This window comes from Bufo bufo, chromosome 9 (genome assembly GCF_905171765.1).
Source record: "Bufo bufo chromosome 9, aBufBuf1.1, whole genome shotgun sequence".
In the NCBI taxonomy this organism is placed as follows: Eukaryota; Metazoa; Chordata; class Amphibia; order Anura; family Bufonidae; genus Bufo; species Bufo bufo.
In genome coordinates, this window is record NC_053397.1 from 54,600,960 (window position 1) to 54,620,476 (window position 19,517).

Below are 19,517 nucleotides of genomic sequence, written 5' to 3' on the forward strand. Positions count from 1 at the left end.
GATAAAACTCTGTAACTCACCCTGGCCTTAGTGCCATTCCAGATAAACCTAGAAGCTAATGACCGCAATTGGGCAAAAAAACTATTTGGTATAATACACGGGGCAGTCTGGAACAGGTAGAGGAATTTGGGTAAGATATCCATCTTTAGGGCATTTATTCTACCAAACCAAGAAATCTGCAGGGGGGACCACTTCTGGAGAGAAGCCTCTACCTTCCTAAATAAGGGTTTGTAGTTCATTTGAAAGAGGAGATTGGGGTTTGCTGGGAGGTTAATGCCTAAGTGGCGAATCGAGTCCGAGGCTACTTTAAACGAGAAGCTTTCTTTAACATGAGAAATTTCCCTGCGTGGTAACGAAATATTCAAGATTTCAGATTTCTGGATATTAACTTTGAAGTTACTAAGCCTCCCAAATCTCTCAAATTCCCGCAGGACCGAAGGAAGGCCTATTCTGGGGTCCGAGAGATAGAGAAGCAAATCATCGGCAAAAAGGGAAAGTTTATGCTCCTTAGTTCCAACTCTCACCCCCTTTATATCTTGATTATTGCGCAGCGCATTAGCTAAGGATTCCATGGTCAGAATATATAGGAAGGGGGATAAGGGGCAACCCTGGCGTGTACCATTCTTGATAGCAAAAGGTGTGGATAAAAGGCCATTAGCCCTTACCTGAGCTGAGGGAGAAGAGTAGAGAGCCATAATACGTTTAATCATTTTAGAACCGAGTCCTAAATGCTCCAGGGTTAAGGTTAAGAAGCCCCAATTGACCCTGTCAAAGGCCTTCTCTGCATCCACTGAAAGTAAACACAGAGGAGACCTAGTATTCCTAGCTCTAGCTATGATGCCCAAGGTCTTCAAGGTACTATCTCGAGCTTCCCTGCCCGGGACAAAGCCCACCTGTTCCTGATGGATATACTTCGGGATGAGGGGGTGTAATCGTAAGGCTAGTAATTTAGCGTACACCTTTAGGTCCACGTTTAAAAGAGAAATAGGCCTATAATTGGAGCAATAAGAGGGATCTTTATCAGGTTTAGGTATAACCGTTATATGGGCCTGTAAAGTTTGGGGAGGGAAGGGGGTTCCCACTGCTATGGAATTAAAAGATTCGAGTAATAAGGGGGATAGCTCATCTATAAGAAGCTTATAAAAGCGTGGGGTAAGGCCATCTGGGCCTGGGCTTTTCCCATTTTTGAGATCTCTTATAACTCCCGCAATTTCTGGGGATGAAAAGTCATCTTCCAGCGCCAAAGAATCTACGCTAGGAATCTTTTCAGGGCCGAATTGGTCTAGATAATCTTTAGTATCCTGTGTAAAGGAAGCAGACGCTGAGTCCCTCCCTGTGTTCAAGTCATAAAGAGAGCTATAATAGGTGCGGAATTCTGATGAGATTTCGGATGGAGCATAAACAATTCCCTTGTCGGATGTGTTAAGTGAGGATATCTGGGTCTGGGGTAACCTAGGATGTAGAGCTCTGGCAAGCCACTTCCCACTTTTATCGCCATATTCAAAAAATCCAAATTTTACCTTATCACGCAAACATAGTGATCTTTGGTCTAGAATTTGAATTACTTGTTGGCGGAGCAGCGAGATATCAGCTTTCAACTGATCAGAGGGGGTCAATTTATTTGAGGTCTCTTTCCCGTCGAGTTGTGAAAGTAGGGAGGAGAGTTTAGCGGACTTCTCCTTTTTGAGTCTAGCGCCATGAGATATGAAAATCCCCCTGAGCACACACTTAAGGGCTTCCCATTTAATCGGCGGGGGAGAGGGGTCTGTTTGGTGGTTAACTGTAAACTCAGAGATGGCCTTCCTAATGTCTGACATGCACACCAGGTCGTTAAGAAGATTGTCATTCAATCTCCACGTGAAGGGACGGGAAGGCGTCTGCTGAAATCTCAGTAGGCCATACACTGGAGTGTGGTCAGACCAAAGGAAGCCATCCATTGAGCTAAGTGGATCCTCCTCAAGCAAAGATTGTGAAATAAATAAATGGTCTAGTCTGGCATAGCTATTGTGGGCTAAAGAATGAAAACTGAAATCTCTGATTCCCGGATGCAGCACCCTCCAGAGATCTACAAGGCGGAGAGAGGACAGGATTTCCCTAAAGGAACGCTGGGATGTCGGAGAGATAGCTGACCTACCAGACGAAGAATCCAGATCCGGGTCCATCACCATATTCAGATCACCGCCCAGGATGATAGAGGATCCATCTGCAAAGCGAGCCAGTTTCCTGAGAATCTTGGAGCCATATGGAATCTGCCCCTGGTTGGGAAAATAGACATTAGCAACCGTGTATACACGTGGACCATCAGACAGCTTGAGGAATACATAGCGCCCCCTACTATCAATATCTGTAGCCAAAATCGTAGGCCGAAAAGATTTATGGAATGCAATAGATACACCTCCTGCTTTTTTGACGGGGTTGGGACTATGGAACCAAGTCGTGTAATACCCACGGTCACACCTGGGAACCGAGGCAAGCTTAAAGTGGGTCTCCTGGAACATAATAAGCATGACCCGCTTCCGGTGAAAGCGATATAGAATCTGGCTACGTTTTTCTGGTTTATTTAGGCCCCTGGCATTATACGTACAAAAAGAGAGAGGGGACATCTTACCGACCTCTGAGAGGAAACTGGATTAAGTGGGGGAGGGAACACGAGGATCCAAACAAAAGGAAAGAGACAAGGACTAACAAGCAACACGCAGATAAAACAACAAAGAAAAAGAAAAGAAAAAAAACAAAACAAAAGAAAAACCTCCTATAAGAGAGAGCCAAAAACTATGGCTCCGAGGTAGACTAGTAAGTGACTATAGTCACGTTCGACACCAGGTGTCGATACCCCTAACGAGGGGAGGAGAGGTCAAGGGCAAGGCAGCAGCCCCACTGACCCCCGGCATATAAAAAGGAATATCAAAGATATATAACATATAGCATAAAACATTAGAACATGAATACTATACACTGAACCAGCGCATTGGGATAATATGTGAAGTCCCACGAAAGCCAATTAGGCTCAAACAGGTGGTCTGGAATGGCGTCTGGGATGCCTCTGCGGTTTCGGGATCGCCTCTTGCCATTCTTCACGATCACTAACGGGCGGCACCATGAGGGGTCTGGGCCAGTCAGGCAGCTCCACCGCGGGGAGATCTAGTGTAGCCAGAAATCTGGGGAGGTCTTCAAGAGATTTGAACGTAGCAGACTTCCCGTTTCTCTTGGCCGAGAGCTGGAAGGGATACCCCCATCTATACAGGATCTCATTGTCCCTGAGTGTGGATAGAAGCGGTTTCAAGGCCTTCCTAAGTTGTAAGGTGCGGCGTGCTAGGTCCGGGAGGATCTGGATGGTATTCGGGCCCGATTCAGGGCCAGCCGCAGCTCGAGCAGCTTTGAGGATGGACTCCTTCTCCTTGTAAAAGTGAATACGGCAAATAATGTCCCTGGGACGTTTCAGGTCCGTTGATTTTGGGCCCAGCGCCCGATGGATCCGATCTATCTCAATGATCCTGTCCGGATTAATTTCCAAAAGTGAGGCAAAATGGCGTTGCGCCCAGGATGGCAGATCTTCTACAGATTCAGGGACCCCCCTTATTCGGAGGTTGTTTCTCCTATTGCGGTTTTCAATATCGTCCATGTGGGTTAGAATGTCCTGCATTTGAGCAGCGTGCTCATTAATGACTGCACGGTGACAATCCAGAGTATTAAAGATCTGCTCCTGTTTGTTCTCCACCTCCTCTACCCTCTGCCCCACATGCCTGATATCCTGATGCAAGGCCGCAATATCTTGCTTGTGGGAAGCTTCCATCCTGCTGAGCAAAGCATCTACCTCAGCAGTAGTGGGAAGGGATTTTAAATGGAGCTTCCAGTCCCAGTCATCCTCATGGGAGAGGGCAGTGGGCGATCTACTGGAGGCAGCCGACAAGGCAGGGGAGCTGTGGTGGGAGAGCTGTGGGCCTGAATAGGCCTCTGAACCCCTGGAGGCTGGCGATGAAGGGACGGACCCCAAGGTAGGACTCACCGCTGCTGCCACTGCTGCATATGAAACCGGAGGTCCTCCGGTGCTATGTTCCCCCTGGTTCCTGGAGGTGAGGGCCGCAGTTTTCCCTCTAGTCAGAGGAGTAGAGGCGCTCGTTTCCCGCGCCTGCTCCGCCATCCTGGAGGTTGTGGCGCCGGATCTCAGGTTATTAAATTACATCAGACAATAAATATCACTTATAGTCAAAAGGGATGGGATATAGAGAAACGAGCCTCTAAAAAATGGGCTCAACAATGCGGAGAATCGCACCGGAGGAAGATCGCACCTTGATGCAGCCACGGTTCACAAAATAGTAAAGATTCACCCGACTCTTTAGTATTTTGTGAACCGTGGCTGCATCAAGGTGCGATCTTCCTCCGATGCGATTCTCCGGTTTGCACAAATGTGTCAGTTTATGCTACAGCTGTTTAATGTAAGGTATGTTTTGAGTGTGCATGAGTCTTTTTAGGATATTATCATTGTTCTGATATCTGTGCTCATTAATTTTCTATTCCAAACATATAGTCTGGATTATTTTTCTTGCAATGGTAGGTTTATATAGTGGTCCATGTAGAAAACACATCTTTCAGCAGCATTTCATGTCTGCTATACGTTTGCTATATTCCCCATGGACAGATCTTTGGTTTTCCTAGAAGTACTGTGAACAGCTGCCTCATTCTGGGGAGCGTTCTCCAGTATCACATCTTGTTTTTTCACTGCTCGGCTTTAATATGTGGATAAACCTGAACAACTTCATACAGCGAAAACGTGTTTCACAACTGAACACATTCTGTCCTCTATTTTCTTTGCCGCAGCATAGTTGTTATTAATGACATCAAATCTTCATTCATTTTCATAGTCTTACATTCTCTGAAGGGCCTTGAAAGGGTTATTCTTCCACGTGTGAATTAGATCTGTCAATTCTTTCCTTAAGACCAGAAAACATGGACTTGTTGAACTTTACGGTATTGCCTAATTTACTATGCAAAATGCAAATAATTCTTGCAAATTTACAACTGAATCATACGACGGGGATGTCAAACTCGTGGCCCTCTAACTGTTGCAAAACTACAACTCCCCGCATGCCCAAAAATCAACATTGTAAAAATGAATGTCTGTTCTCTGTAGTTATCCAAACACCTGAATCTTTTGACCCCACATTTGGCACATAGGTAAATTGGGTGCCTAAAGGTCTCGACCTTACCGGACGTCATCGGGCTGCAGTAGGAGCAACAAAAGGGCTATCTCCAGTCACAGTTACAATGTCTCCATCTTCTAATATCTTTTCATAGGCAGCCAACCATATTTGATCAGGTACAGTTTATTCCTAGTACAGATATAGTCATCTTGAAAGGGGCTGTCTAATTATCTGATTTTCTATGCTCTTTCAGGACATGTTAAATTGATAGAGGGATTCAAATCCACCATTCCCTTTCAGTGAGCTGGACCATTGTCTGGGGTGATTTCCTGCTTTTGGTGTAATGCACCATTTTCTCATGATTTCGGGGGTCCTAAGTAATGCGGTCCGATGTGATCTAATGGTTTCGAGTAGATCTCCAAGAACTTTCATGTCTATTGTAGTGGCTTAGTGGTCCGCAGTGGTTCAAAGATCCATATTCTTTTTTCTTTGGGTGCAGTAATATATTAGTCAGTGGAATCAATCTTAAATTTTACCTTTAATTTTAAACATGGCCAACTTCTTTCGGGACGATAACAGTCTGTGATCAGTCCATCAAAATGATTGTTCTCTTACATTTCACCTGAAGAACAATTGATTAAAATTGTCTATTTTGATTAACTTTCAACTGCTAACCAAACGGAATAGTCTAGAAAGGGACAACCAGTCTTCTCAGCTGGAAGCAGGAGAGATGTCTCTTCCTCAACGCCTTCACCGGTCATAAACTCTGCTTCCTATACAAAGTGTAACTGACAGCTATGTTGCCTGATGCCTTCACAAACACAGGTTCTTGGGTCGACTGAGTGTACAGGTTTGTTTCCTTCTGAGAGAACAAAAGAGCAAATTAGTTTTTTCTTGAAGAGCTACATTGGGTGACTAGCAGGCTTTGCTCATACGCATTAGGCCTCATGCACACGACCGTTGTTGGGTTCCGTGTCCGTTGTTCCGTTTTCCGTGATTTTCTGCGGACCCATTGACTTTTAATGGGTCCGTTGAAAATACGGAAAATGCACCGTTTGTCATCCGCGTCCGTGATCCGTGTTTCCAGTCCGTCCAAAAAATAAGACCTGTCCTATTTTTTTCACGGACAACGGTTCGCGGACTCATTCAAGTCAATGGGTCCGTGAAAAAACACGGAGGCACACAAGATTGTCATCCGCGTCCGTGATCCGTGTCCGTTTTTTTCCTATCATTTTCAAGGCAAACTTGACTTAGATTTTTTTTTCACTTTTCATGTCTGGTGATCCTCCAAAAATCAAGGCAGACACACGGAAAAAAAAACGGACACGGATCACGGAACAACGGAACCCCGTTTTGCGGACCGTGAAAAAATACTATCGTGTGCATGAGGCCTTTGGCTACTAGCATTTTTTGCGGATCCGTCATGGATCTGCAAAAAATGCTTACGTTACAATAATACAACCGCCTGCATCCGTCATGAACAGATCCGATTGTATTATGTATTATATAGCCAAGACGGATCCGTCATGAACTCCATTAAAAGTCAATTGGGAACGGATCTGTTTTCTATTGTGTCAGAGGAAACGGATCCGTCCCTATTGACTTACATTGTGTGTCAGGACGTCTCGCTCCGCATCCCAGGACAGACAGAAAAACGCTGCAGGCAGTGTTTTGGTGTCCGCCTCCATAGCGGAATGGAGACGGAACGGAGGCAAACTGATGCATTCTGAGCGGATCCTTTTCCATTCAGAATGTATTAGGTCAAAACTGATCCGTTTTGGACCGCTTGTGAGAGCCCTGAACGGAGCTCACAAATGGAAAGCTAAAACACTAGTGTGAAAGTAGCCTTAGATTGTCTATGGATCTTGTTAAAACTGATGGATTCACTGAGAAATGTGTGAAAGGACATTAGGATTGAACTTCAGAGTAATAAGGGTCCATTCACACGTCAGTTTTTTCTTTCCTGATCTGTTCCGTTTTTTGCTGAACAGATCTGGACCAGATCTGGACCCATTCATTTTCAATGGGTCCTGATAAAAAACGGACAGCTCAATGTCTTATTTTTTTCAGGACCCATTGAAAATGAATGGGTCCAGATCTGGTCCAGATCTGTTCAGCAAAAAACGGAACAGATCAGGAGAGAAAAAACGGACGTGTGAATGGACCCTTAGGCTTGCTTCACACTAGCGCTTGAGGTCTGGCCAGCTGTTCCGGCAGATTCGTGGCATATTTGCATGAATGTGGCCGGATCTCTGCCGGCCATCATTATAGCTAATGGGGCCAGACTTACAAACTTCCATCAGGGAACAACCGGCCGTATCTCAAGCACTAGTGTGAAGCTAGCCTTAGATAAAGGTGTCTGGAAGTCTAGGTGAAGCCGTGAACTCTGTCACAGTACTAGGAGAGAATATATTATGAAGTTAGGACACTGCACAGGCTCCATGACCTAGTAATATTTATTCTCCTTCTAGTGGCAGGATTCACAGGTTTGCCAAATCTCTGTAGAAAAATACTTTCGACAAGTAGGTAGCCTTTTTACGTCAGGTCTTTTTATTGCAGCATCTGATTTCAGAGAAATGTCTGAAGATGTTTCCATCTCTTTCCCGCTGTTCTAAAGTAACCTTGAAGATATATGGCACTAGACTGTAACATTTCATAACAAGTCTTCCAGTGTATGCGTCTGTGCCTGGAAGTCCGCAAGTCAAAAAACGTACATAGGGAACAATGTTTATTTGGAAGACTTTTTATTTTTTTTTAACTCTGCCCAGATTTTTTGCCCTGTCTACAAATTACTTTCGCAGAGTAATGGAGCGGGAGTCCATTGATTGTTTGTCTGGTTACCATGGAATTATCCAGCCGTCCATGAACTGAGCTATCTCAAGGGACAGCACAAAAAACTCTGCAGCTGTTTTAACCCTGATGACATTAAAGGGTTGTAATTGCAGCTTCCAATATTTGGATACCATAAATGAAGCTACCATCTAGAAGTAAGGAAAAATAATAAAGTGGTGGTACTTCCTCTAGAATGAGATCACCCATCCACATCAGTTCTGTGGCTGCCAAAACTTTCATCTTCGTGATACATCCTTAATAACGCTGTGTCTTGTATTTCAATGTTATCACATTTTTAACATCACATCACATTATCTTGCTCTGCTAGTGAAATGCTATTTCTGTCCTGGTAGCACCATTTTCACCCCTGGGCTACTCTAAGCCCTTGTTCTTGAAGTGCAGTTTGGTGCAGTATTTCTTCGCTTTTTCTAAGGGTACTTTCACACTAGCGTTTTTCTTTTCCGGCACTGAGTTCCGTCAAAAGGGCTCAATGCATTTTTTTTCCATAGTTATGTATTAGTGCCAGATCCGTATTATGTATTAGTGCGCAGACCGAAAAAAAAAAGGTGAACAAAAAGAAATGCCGGATCCGTTTTGCCGGATGACACCAGAAAGACGGATCCGGCATTTCAATGCATTTTTCTGACTGATCAGGCATTTTTAAGACTGATCAGGATCCTGATCAGTCTTACAAATGCCATCAGTTGGCATACGTTTGGCCAGATCCGGCAGGCAGTTCCGGCGACGAAACTGCTTGTCGTATCACTCTGCCGCAAGTGTGAAAGTAGCCTAAAAGGCACTAAAATGGCACAATAGCTGCTATTGTGTAAACTAGGCCAAAAACATAACTTCTGAAGGATGTAACTAAATAGACCATGGGGCAGATTTACTAATCATGTCTAACGTGTAGACAGCCTAAACTTAGGCCAGCTGTGTTCTGTATGATAAATTTGAAGTCTACTCCATCTATGGTGCATGTGATTGCATTTTAAGACAAAACTAACATCCCTTTTCTTTTAAGACACTCGCTTTGGTTTTCAAGGCAGGAAAACGGGGCCAAGACTGGGTTCATGTCACGTTTTTGCCATCTGTTTAAGACTACTTTCACACTAGCGGCAGGACGGATCCGACAGGCTGTTCAACCTGTCGGATCCGTCCTGCCGCTATTTCACCGTGCCGCCGGACCACCGCTCCGTCCCCATTGACTATAATAGGGACGGGGCGGAGCTCCAGCGCAGCACGGCAGTTCGCAGTGAGAGGCCGCCGGACTAAAAAGTCGGACATGCAGTACTTTTAGTCCGGCGGCCTAAAAGCTCCGCCCCAGTCCCTATTGACTATAGCGGCGGTCCGGCGGCACAGCGAAATAGCGGCATGACGGATCCGACAGGGTGAACAGCCTGTCGGATCTGTCCTTCCACTAGTGTGAAAGTAGCCTAACGTATGCAAAAAAATGTATACTTACAGTGGCATCCGTCACCATAGAGTTCTATTATTAAAATAAGGAATACGTTAACATATATGTTTTTTCACCGGACTCTGCAGGATGGAAAAGCGTTGTGTGCTACATTTTTGCATCCTTTTTTCCCAACGTATACATTCAATGGATGGCAAAAACGTTATGTGAACCCAACTTAAAGCAAACTGACCATTTTTCCCCCTACTCCTGTTTACTGGAGTTGTATGGTCAGTCAAGTCTCGTTAAAGGGTCATCAATTTTTCTAAAAACTTTTGATATGTCATAGAGACATATCAAACGTTTTGACCGGTGGGGCCTGAGTGCTGAGACCCCCACTGATTTCTTAAAAAGAGACAAGCAAAATGCTTACATATCACGCTCTCTCTCCTCGCTGCAGAGGGTGGAATTGAGATCGGCCTATTGACTACTACTGAGCCTGTCTCCTGTTTTTGAACACTCAGTGACCCTTTAAGGGGCTAGAAATTTGCCCAGGTTATAGGACCCTTGGGTACCAATGTGTTATATTATTCTGCAGCAAAGATGGGCATCTTTTAGATCAGCCAAAAAAAAAGCTTGCTATTGTATTGGTTATGATTAAAGAGGACGTGTCACCAAAAAATGCAGTGCAAATCTGCAGACAGCATCTTATAGAGCAGGAAGAGCTGAGCAGATTGATATCTATTTTCTGTGGGAAAAGATTCCGTAAAAATGTCTAGAATATTTTTGACTTTAGTTTTACATGGGGGAGGTGTCTGTGAGTATTCTCCGCTCCTCCTGCTCTATAACATGCTGCCTGCAGATGACATTGCATTTCCTGGTGACAGGTCCTCTTAATGCTTTACATAGCATACAAAAGGAAACCAAATTAAGAACGGAGCAAGAAGAGCTTTTCAAACGTAATTAGCTGGAATTGGTGATGTGATTTTGATTTCGGTCTCTGGCCCTTTGGTTCTTGACTTAGGGCTGGGTTTCCCCATGAACATTGATGTAACCCACTGAACCTATGTCAAGGGTTGCATCCGCATTAAATCATTAATTAGGTGCAATTCCGACCAAGGACAACATCTGCATGGAGTTTGCATGTTCTCCCCGTGTTTGCGTGGGTTTCCTCCGGGTTCTCCGGTTTCTTCCCACACTCCAAAGACATACTGATAGGGACCTTAGATTGTGAGCCCCATTGGGGACAGCCTGATGCTAATGTCTGTAAAGCGTTGAGGAATATAGTAGCACTATATAAATGCATAAAATAAATTACATTAAATTAATAAATTTGCATTCTTAGAATACAGGACATACATGATCTACATTCAGTGAGGACCTGTCACCACAAAATGCAATGTGATCTGAATGCACCATGTAAGGCTGCTTTCACACCAGCGTTTTTGCTGGGTCCGTCATGGATCAGCAAAAACGCATCCGTCATAATAATAATACAACCGTCTGCATCAGTCCTGAATGGATCCGGTTGTATTTTCTCTAAAATAGCCAAGACGGATCCGTCTGTAAAACCATTGTAAGTCAATGGGGGACAGTTCCCTTTTTTTGTGTCCGAGAAAACGGATCCACCACTATTAACTTACACTGTGTATCATGACTGATCTGTCTTGCTCCACACCACATCGCGGACAGAAAAACACTTATACTGTCCGCGATGGGGATGCAGCCAAACGGAACGGAATGCTTTCTGGCGCACTCTGCTTCGTACAGTTTAGTTTTGTTCCCATTGACAATGAACAGGGACAAAACTGAAGCGTTTCCCTTTCCCCCTCAATGACAGATCTCAATAGCGGAAAAGGGAAAGCACAGATGTGAAAGTAGCCTTATACAGGTGAAACTCGAAACAATTTGAATATCGTGCAAAAGTCCATTTATTTCAGCAATGCAAATTAAAAGGAATTGCATTAATGTAACTTAAAATTTAAATTTTGTGAAAAGGTTCAATATTCTAGGCTCAAAGTGTCACACTCTAGTCAGCTAATTAATCCATACCCCCTGAGCAAAGGGTCCCTTAAAATTGTGACTTTGGGGTTTCATAAGCTGTAAGCCATAATCATCCAAATTATAACAAATAAAGGCTTGAAATATCTCGCTTTGCATGTAATGAGTCTCATGTGTTAGTTTCACCTTTTAAGTTGCATTACTGAAATAAATGAACTTTGCACAATATTCAAATTTTTTGAGTTTCACCTGTAGAGCAGGTGAATCCAAGCATATTAATATATATATATTTGTGGGCAAAGATTCAATAAAGCCTGTATTTTATACATTTATATCTTTACTTTTTCCACCTCCTGTGAACAGCTATCGGTACAGGGAAGAGGAGTTATCAGTGCATGCAGTGCTATCAATCACTGATAACACCTCCTCCCTGTACCGATAGCTGTGCACAGGAGGTGGACAAAGCAAAGATATAAATGTGTAAATTTCAGATTTTATTTAATCTTTTCCCTTGAAAATGTATCAATCTACTCAGCTCCTCCTGCTCAATAACATGGTTCTTTCAGATTGCATTGCATTTTGTCCTCTTTATCATGTGTTCTGCAACCGAATATGCGATAAAATAGTTTAATAGCAAGATATCTTGAGTTAACACAGCAGCACCTTCAAGACTGCTGTGATATATCTAAGAGCAACTGTGAAAAAATGATATTCCTTTATGGTATGCATGTTACGGTATAGTATACTGCACAATGTCAGTTCATGTAAATGATTAAAAAGTGAACGGAAAAAAATCTAATGTAAAACATCTAAGCATCATTTAATCTTTCTAAACTTGCTGATGCTTCAACCTTGTAAGAGGTAATGTGATGCTGTGTATATGAAAGATGTCATTCTTGCTAGCAGTGGTTTGCAGTCTCCCGAGGGCTAATGATAGTCCTCTTACTGTAGAGCGTAGGTCCTCAATGTATTTAGAGCGGAAGCTGGTGTGTCATGCTTGACACTCTCCAGTTCTCCACAATGGACCCATTCACTTGCCTTGACATTGTAACCCTCAATTATCCAAGCATTAAGTTTTATTGAATGAAAGCATTTTGAGGACTTGAAAAAGATGCATTAACATCTTCACAATTTTGTGGTTTATGTGCTAGCGCGTTCCAAGGCATGACCGCACACTGGTCAAAGAGGTCACTGATGGGTGGTGGAGCATTTCCGAGGGGCTATCTGAAATGTGCTGATGCTGTGTTTTGTTGAGATGTGTTGTTGTCAAAGTTCCGGCTTGAACATCCTGGACCTGGTGGAGCCATGTCATCACCGGGATGGTAATGTACCTCCATGCATGATGACGTCACATGATATATGATTTATCTATACTATCTGAGGTTTAATTAGACTCATTTCAAGCATTTATCCTTCTTTTGTATACATTTCCATGTTTGTAGAAACTTAGACGGGTTCAATATATGGTAAGGTTCAAATTCAACACAGACGTGAACGGTTGATATCAAACTAAAGGTTTTGAGAATAGGGCTGTAGGGCCATGTGAGGTCATGTCTTGGACCTAATCTTATCACATGACCTTGAAAGTAGACAGAACCAAGAACCAACAAGAATCTGAGGGATTGATGGATCAAGAATAAAGAGCAGGTTGCAGTTTTTAATTCTTATATTATCCCAGAAAAACCCTTTAAGTGGCATGGTGATAAAAATTTCAGACAAGCCTTTTCCTTAAAGGGGCTGTCTATTTTAGACAATCAGTTTTTGTTGAATGGATCTCCTGAAATTTAGTTGATAAATGGGGTACCCACTGCTGAGAACCCATTGATGACCTTTGTTCTGCGAGGATACCAGATAAGTGGTAATTCTGCTACATCACCACAAGCAAAATTTAAGAATGTAATGAAACCCAGTGGAACGCATGAACATGCTGTGTCCCCAACCTTTGTAGCCATTCTCCACTCTGGTTGATGAAAGCCTCAAAAAAGTGACTCCTTTCTATTAAAGGGGTTTCTTGGGAATTATTTCAAATGGCCGCAAAGCATCTTGTCCTTGAGTGTGAGTAGGGCACCACTTCCAGAGCTTCCTAGAGAGGTGAGGGGGTAGAACCTCACTACACACTACACTGCTCTATAATAGATGGCAATGATATGATCCTGTCTGTGATATGCAATAATGGCTGAGCAGCCTAACAGGAAAACGGACCAGTATGCAGAATATGCAAGTGCCAGAGCATCTCCTCACCTCCCTAGACAGTGGAGGAAACCAGTCCTGCTCAGGAGAACCCCTGTAACTCTGAATGCTCTATTAGACTATTTTCTAACCCAGATATCCCCTATTAAGATAGGATTCTGAAAGAGCTCTAGAGAGATTAAAGAGGGCCTGTCACCTCTTCTGACATATACGTTGCATTCCCCATGTAATAGCAATTCTGGAACATCTACTCTTATGACTCCATGATGTGTCATTGCTTTATTATTCCTCCAAGAAGTTATGAATGCAATGCAATGAAGGTCCAGATGGGTGTTTCCATTTAGGGGAGCGTCCCCGAACATTCTGACACTATCCATTCAGGGCTGCCAATGTCAGATTGTGCAGGGACACACTGCCAAATGGTAACACCCATCTGGACCTTCAGTGCAAATTGCTAGCAATTCATTCACAACTTCTAGCAGAAATAATAAAGGAGTCATAGAGTTATAAGAATAGATGAACCAGAATTGTTATTACATGGGAGATGCAAGTAGTTACTAAAACAGACATGAATTGGTACTGGAAATCTGACACAACATTTCGAGTGCACTGCTATTGATATAGAGTAGCTCTTAGGTTAGAAGGTTGCTTTCCATTTCCACACATCCATAATAGAAATTCTAGGTATTTTCTTATAACATTCTAGTTATATTCTAGATACCTTAAAGAGGACCTTTCATGGTTTTATATTACTGTAATTGAGATAAATACCTTTACTTGCGGGGTACCCCCAGCTGATGCTGCCACCCTGCCTGTTTTTCTTTTAAATATCGTTCCTGCGCCTCGCTGTGCCGTGATCCAATCACAGCGGAGAGCATCACACCCAGGGAGAAGGAGACGCCCATTGAGAAACCCTGGCGTCTCCTCCTCCCTGTACCAATGCTCAGTATTAGCATACTGAGCGCCAAAAATACAGGGGGGCACAGCGGGGTGCAAGAACGATATTTAAAAAAATCAGGCAGGGTGGCAGCAAGTAAAGGTATTTATCTCAATTAATATAAAACCATGAAAGGTCCTCTTTAAGTAATTTACTATGAATACTACTAGAGAATTCAAAGCCTTTAAATCTAAGACACAAGAAAAGGTTAAACCTGCTGGTGTAAAGGAAGCGAGTAATATTTGGTTGGTGCCTATACTCTTCCAAGTACATCCAGAGCAAAAAAACATATATTATTTTCAAATTCAGCCTTTAAACTGTGTAAATCTGTACTTAACTCTTATATATGAGGCTGCCCAAGACTCCCCATTCAGATTTCTTTTCATACTGTTTTATTGAGTTTTTTCCTATTTTGTATGGTATGGTATGAAAAACAGTATGACCTCTGCCAAGATTAACAGGAACGTGACTTGATTTATTGACAGTATTTCTTCATGTGCTCTTCTTGTGTCACCTAAACATAGTACAACTACATCCTTTAAGACGAGGGAAACCTTAGACCATTGAATGCCGATTGCCAGAACCACACTGGAAGTCCCACAATAGCACAGCTGTCTTTTTGATGTGCTCTTTCTGCTGCCTATGCCCACGCTTGGCATGTATCACGGAGCCACAGTTACACGCTGTCTACCGTTTGCCATGTGCCTCTAACATTTTTGAGAGTTGTACTGCTTAGCATGACAAGAATCTGCGGCAGCACCTTGATCTAACGGTGATGACTATTGCTGTAGGATCTGATGCTTCTGTGAACCCTGATGGTGGTTTTGTAATGGTTACTATTATTACTGAAATACAACTCCATGTGGAGCTTACCTCAGCATCCGCTATGGGAAACATAGGTCATAGCACATGGCTGTGTCATGGTATTTTCTTATATTTTTTTTTTCTATTTTTTTTTCTTTTTTGTTACCCTAAGGCCCCTTGCATCACTTAGCAATCATCTGTGAAAAATGCATCGCATCCGCACTTTCTTGCGGATGCGATGCGATTTTCACGCAGCCCCATTCACTTCTATGGGGCCAGCATTGCGTGAAAATCGCAGAATATAGAACGTGCTGCGATTTTCACGCAACACACAAGTGAAATGAATGGGTCCGGATTCCGTGCGGGCACATTGCGTTCGCATCACGCATTGCGCCCGCGCGGAATACTCGCTCGTGTGAAAGGGGCCTTAATGGAATGATCAGTTAAGTACTAGACTAAAGATCAGTTCTAGTCATTAGTGATTAGCATTGATAGCATCTGTCAGCAGATTTGTACCTATGACACTGGCTGACCTGTTACATGTGCGTTTGGCAGCTGAAGACCTCTGTGTTGGTCTCATGTTCATATGTGCCCGCACTGCTGAGAAAAATTAGGTTTTAGTATATGCAAATGAGCCACCACTAACAACGGGGGTGTTGCCATTACACCTAGAGGCTCTTCTCTCTCTACAATTGCCATGCCTTCTGCACTTTGACAGGGCCAGGCAGTGAAATTGTCATCACACCTGGCCCTGTCCATCAAAGTGCAGAGGGTGTGGCAGTTGCAGAGAAAGCAAAGCCTCTAGGTGTAACGGCAACACCCCCATTGCTCCTAAAGGATAATTTGCGTAAATTAAAACATATTATTTCTCAGCAATGCGGGCACACTTGAACATGGGACCTACACAGATGCCTTCAACTGCCAAGCGCACATGCAAAAGGTCATCCAGTTTCATAGGTACAAATCTGCTGATGCCCTTTAATTGTAGAGTCATAGCTACCAGAATAGAAGCATTGAAGTGGCTGCTACAAGATTTACTTTTTCTTATTAAAAGAGTGCTGAAACTGAGGTTCAATGACGTTTATGATCGAAGATGGCACACATCTTAACCAAATCACTCCCTTCCCCAATCACACATACACACAGACTGATTATCCCAAATGGTCTTCGTTCAGACCGGAAAGGACAATACTGTTTTGAAGGAACACCATTCAGAGCCTTAGGGCTGCAGGAGGGGGGCTGCTTCTGAGGACTATATCTTAGGCTGTGATTGGAATGCAGACACGGTCTTATGTTAAACCTGAAAATCAAAGCTGTAAAACAAGATGAAAATTGCATCACTAGCCACAATGCATGGTAAATTACACCCTTAAAAAAGGGTTCCAGTGATAGCTGCAACACTTGCAGGTTTCAATTCTGACCTGATTTCTAAAGGCTTTATCTCTCTATGTCACACAAAATATGTTTAAAAGCTTAGATTGTAAGCTTTCAAACAAGACCAGGATCAAATCTATAGCTAATACATAGCCCGAGATATGAAGGGTTAAATCAGCCTTCCCTTCCTTCAGCTGGCTGAGATGTTAGCGTGAAGGAGTAGAGGGGTGGCCAGTGGGGGAAGTGCTTACAAGCTGCACACAGGAGAGAAATGGAATGTTTCTCCCTGTGTAACTGTGCCTATTCTCAGGGGTAGGATAACATGGACTTCTGTGCATGTTATCTATCCGTGTCTCCAATCTCCCATCAATCAGAGAGCATACTTGCTTGATATATGGGTGTATTTCTTTTGTAGAAAAGCAGTGAGAAGATGAGCTCTTTTGCAAATCACTCTGGTTTGTTTCCATCCTGTATATAGCACTTCCTGCTGCTGTATTCAACCAAACCCATGGGGCACTTCTTCTTCCTCTACCATAGCTCCAGGACTGCCCCTAACAATGCCCAGCTAGTTTATAGCCCCTCCCACCCAGCTAGTTAGACACAGTCCACTGCTTTGACACGCCCTGGGATATGACATCACAGGAAATAAGAAAGAACTGCATGGACATGGTCATGTGACTACAGGCCAGAACGGAAAATAGGAACAATAATGGTAAAAGAAATACATTTCAAATGATAGCTACCTTCATAAATGATTATATTAAAGGATATTGATGCAAACTGGAAAGTTGTAATTTTGCTTAATAGCTCTACCAAATTATCTCTGGCACATCAGGTTCCGTATTCTCTTATTACATGGCCAATATTTTAATACTTTCTCTTTATCTCTATATCATAAGCATAATTAATGTATTACACAGAAACTTACAGTCTTTAATGAAAAGTGGTCTATAACATCATACGGAGGCATTTGTGGACCTATGTCACTTTCTTTCAGTAGATGACGAACCTACTTTATGTTGGGTTTGGTTGCTCACGCCAGCTATGTCCAGTGCTCTTTATTTTTTTGCAATATCAGCAGTACAATATGTGTAGGTCTTCATAGTGCATGTCTTAATCTGGTTTCCTTTTGTATATTTACAGGTCACTTTGCATTTGACCCCAATCTCAACAGTCTTGGTTCATAGCAAACCTCTGGTGTTCATCTTGAACTCCCCGCAGCCTGTGACGTGGGAGCTGAAGACTGAGAGACTAGAAGCAGACATTCCAAGATTTTTCTTTGTGAGTATATACTGTATGGGGTTGCGTAATTAACAGAGGTGCGGCTGCATACAGAATAAATATATTAGGTTATTTTGTCGTGTCGTTGTAGAGGCCTATGCACCCGTTTTAGTAAGAATACTCCACGCACTGGGTTTTAGGAAGAATCACGAAGATCATTTAGTTTTGGCAACAGTTTTGATAAAATAGATGTAGACTCTTTAATAAAAGAGTGCGCGTTTTCGGTTAAGACTGCAATTTCTTCCTTCACTGATGGTTTGCTGCATTAGTCATGTGATTAGTCAGACATTAGAAAGGGCGAGGCTTTTATACGTAGGTACTGAGAGATCATGTACTGCATTTCACATATTTCTGTAATGCTGCATCTTTAAAAGAGTTGGCCCATCAATAATATTTCTAAATCAGTGGTCAAAGAAAGTCCAAGAACCGGGGTCCCCAGGTCTGCTTTGAATGGAGCAGTAGTGTGAATGCATGATTACGGCTCCATTCACAGTCTGTGGAGCTTCTGAGTACTGCGCTAGGCCACCTCCAGCAATCCTGTAGAAATGGATGAAGTTGTGGTCACAAATGCCCACTGCTGCTTCATTCACACAGCCGATTTGGGGAGGATCTCATGATCAGTGGGGTCCCAACATTTGGGCTTCGAGCAATCAAACATTTATCACCTGTCTTGTTGGCCCTCCCTTTAAAAAAGACCTATCGGTTCTGAGAAATGTGACAGTGGATGAAAATACCTCAATCCAGGAGCCTAAACTTTTTACTTCATACACAATAATGTTATTTATAAGTCATTTGATAAGATTTCCCTGTGTATTATGCTGGCTAGCTAGGAGGATACAGCTGCATCTAAAGAATTCATCTGCTAGAGTAGGAGGATGCGTCTGCCTTTGAAGGGTTAATCAGCTAGAGGTGGTGATGTGTCCTCTATGCGTCATGTCACCGGGTGGTGTGATGCATGGAGAACACGTCGCGGCTGAGGCCAGGCATTGGCTTCAGCAGCCATGTGTCCCATGTCATAACGGATGTTAATAAAGGGAAATCCAAGATCTGCAGCAGTGACGGGAGAGTGAAGTAGCAGGAACCAAGTAAGTATGATTTCCTGAACAGATCCAGCCACGCTGGGGATTCTGCCTAAAAGCCCCCCCAGTGGTGAACAACCTCTTTAAAGGATCACCTAATTGTGGCAGTTATCTGCTGATCTGTTTTTTACCAGTGATGAAAGGTGTTTTCCATGACCTTAAAAAAATTGAGCTGAAGCCCGAGAATGTTCCAATGAAACAATAAAAGGACGCAATAGTCACCCTCTCAAGCCCCTGCCCTTCCAGTGTCTTTGCTCTGGTGGTTGCAGTTATTTTTGTTTTTATTTTAAAGTGCAGTATCTATGATGTGCCCGACTACTCCGCGTGACCACCACAGCCAGTCACTGGCCTCAGGGGTCTCATGGAGTGGTTGGCTTCATCTTAGCTGCAACCCCAGTCCGTGGGGCCATAGTACAGTGATATCCATTGTGCAACACTCTGTCCTGCAGGGTGCCATTTTATCCAGTTTCAGCTACATTCCTGTG

The 19,517-nt window shown here is 43.2% G+C and overlaps 1 protein-coding gene across 3 annotated transcripts in view; it reads left to right on the top strand.

Moving 5' to 3' along the window:
• The window catches only part of TGFBR3 (transforming growth factor beta receptor 3), a 200,036-nt gene that overhangs the window by 92,480 nt on the left and 88,039 nt on the right, over positions 1–19,517 (top strand). For all 3 annotated transcript variants that reach the window (XM_040408413.1, XM_040408414.1, XM_040408415.1), the window contains exon 4: positions 17,816–17,953. In XM_040408413.1, coding sequence (XP_040264347.1) covers positions 17,816–17,953 — 138 coding nt within the window. The remainder of the gene's footprint in view (positions 1–17,815; positions 17,954–19,517) is intronic.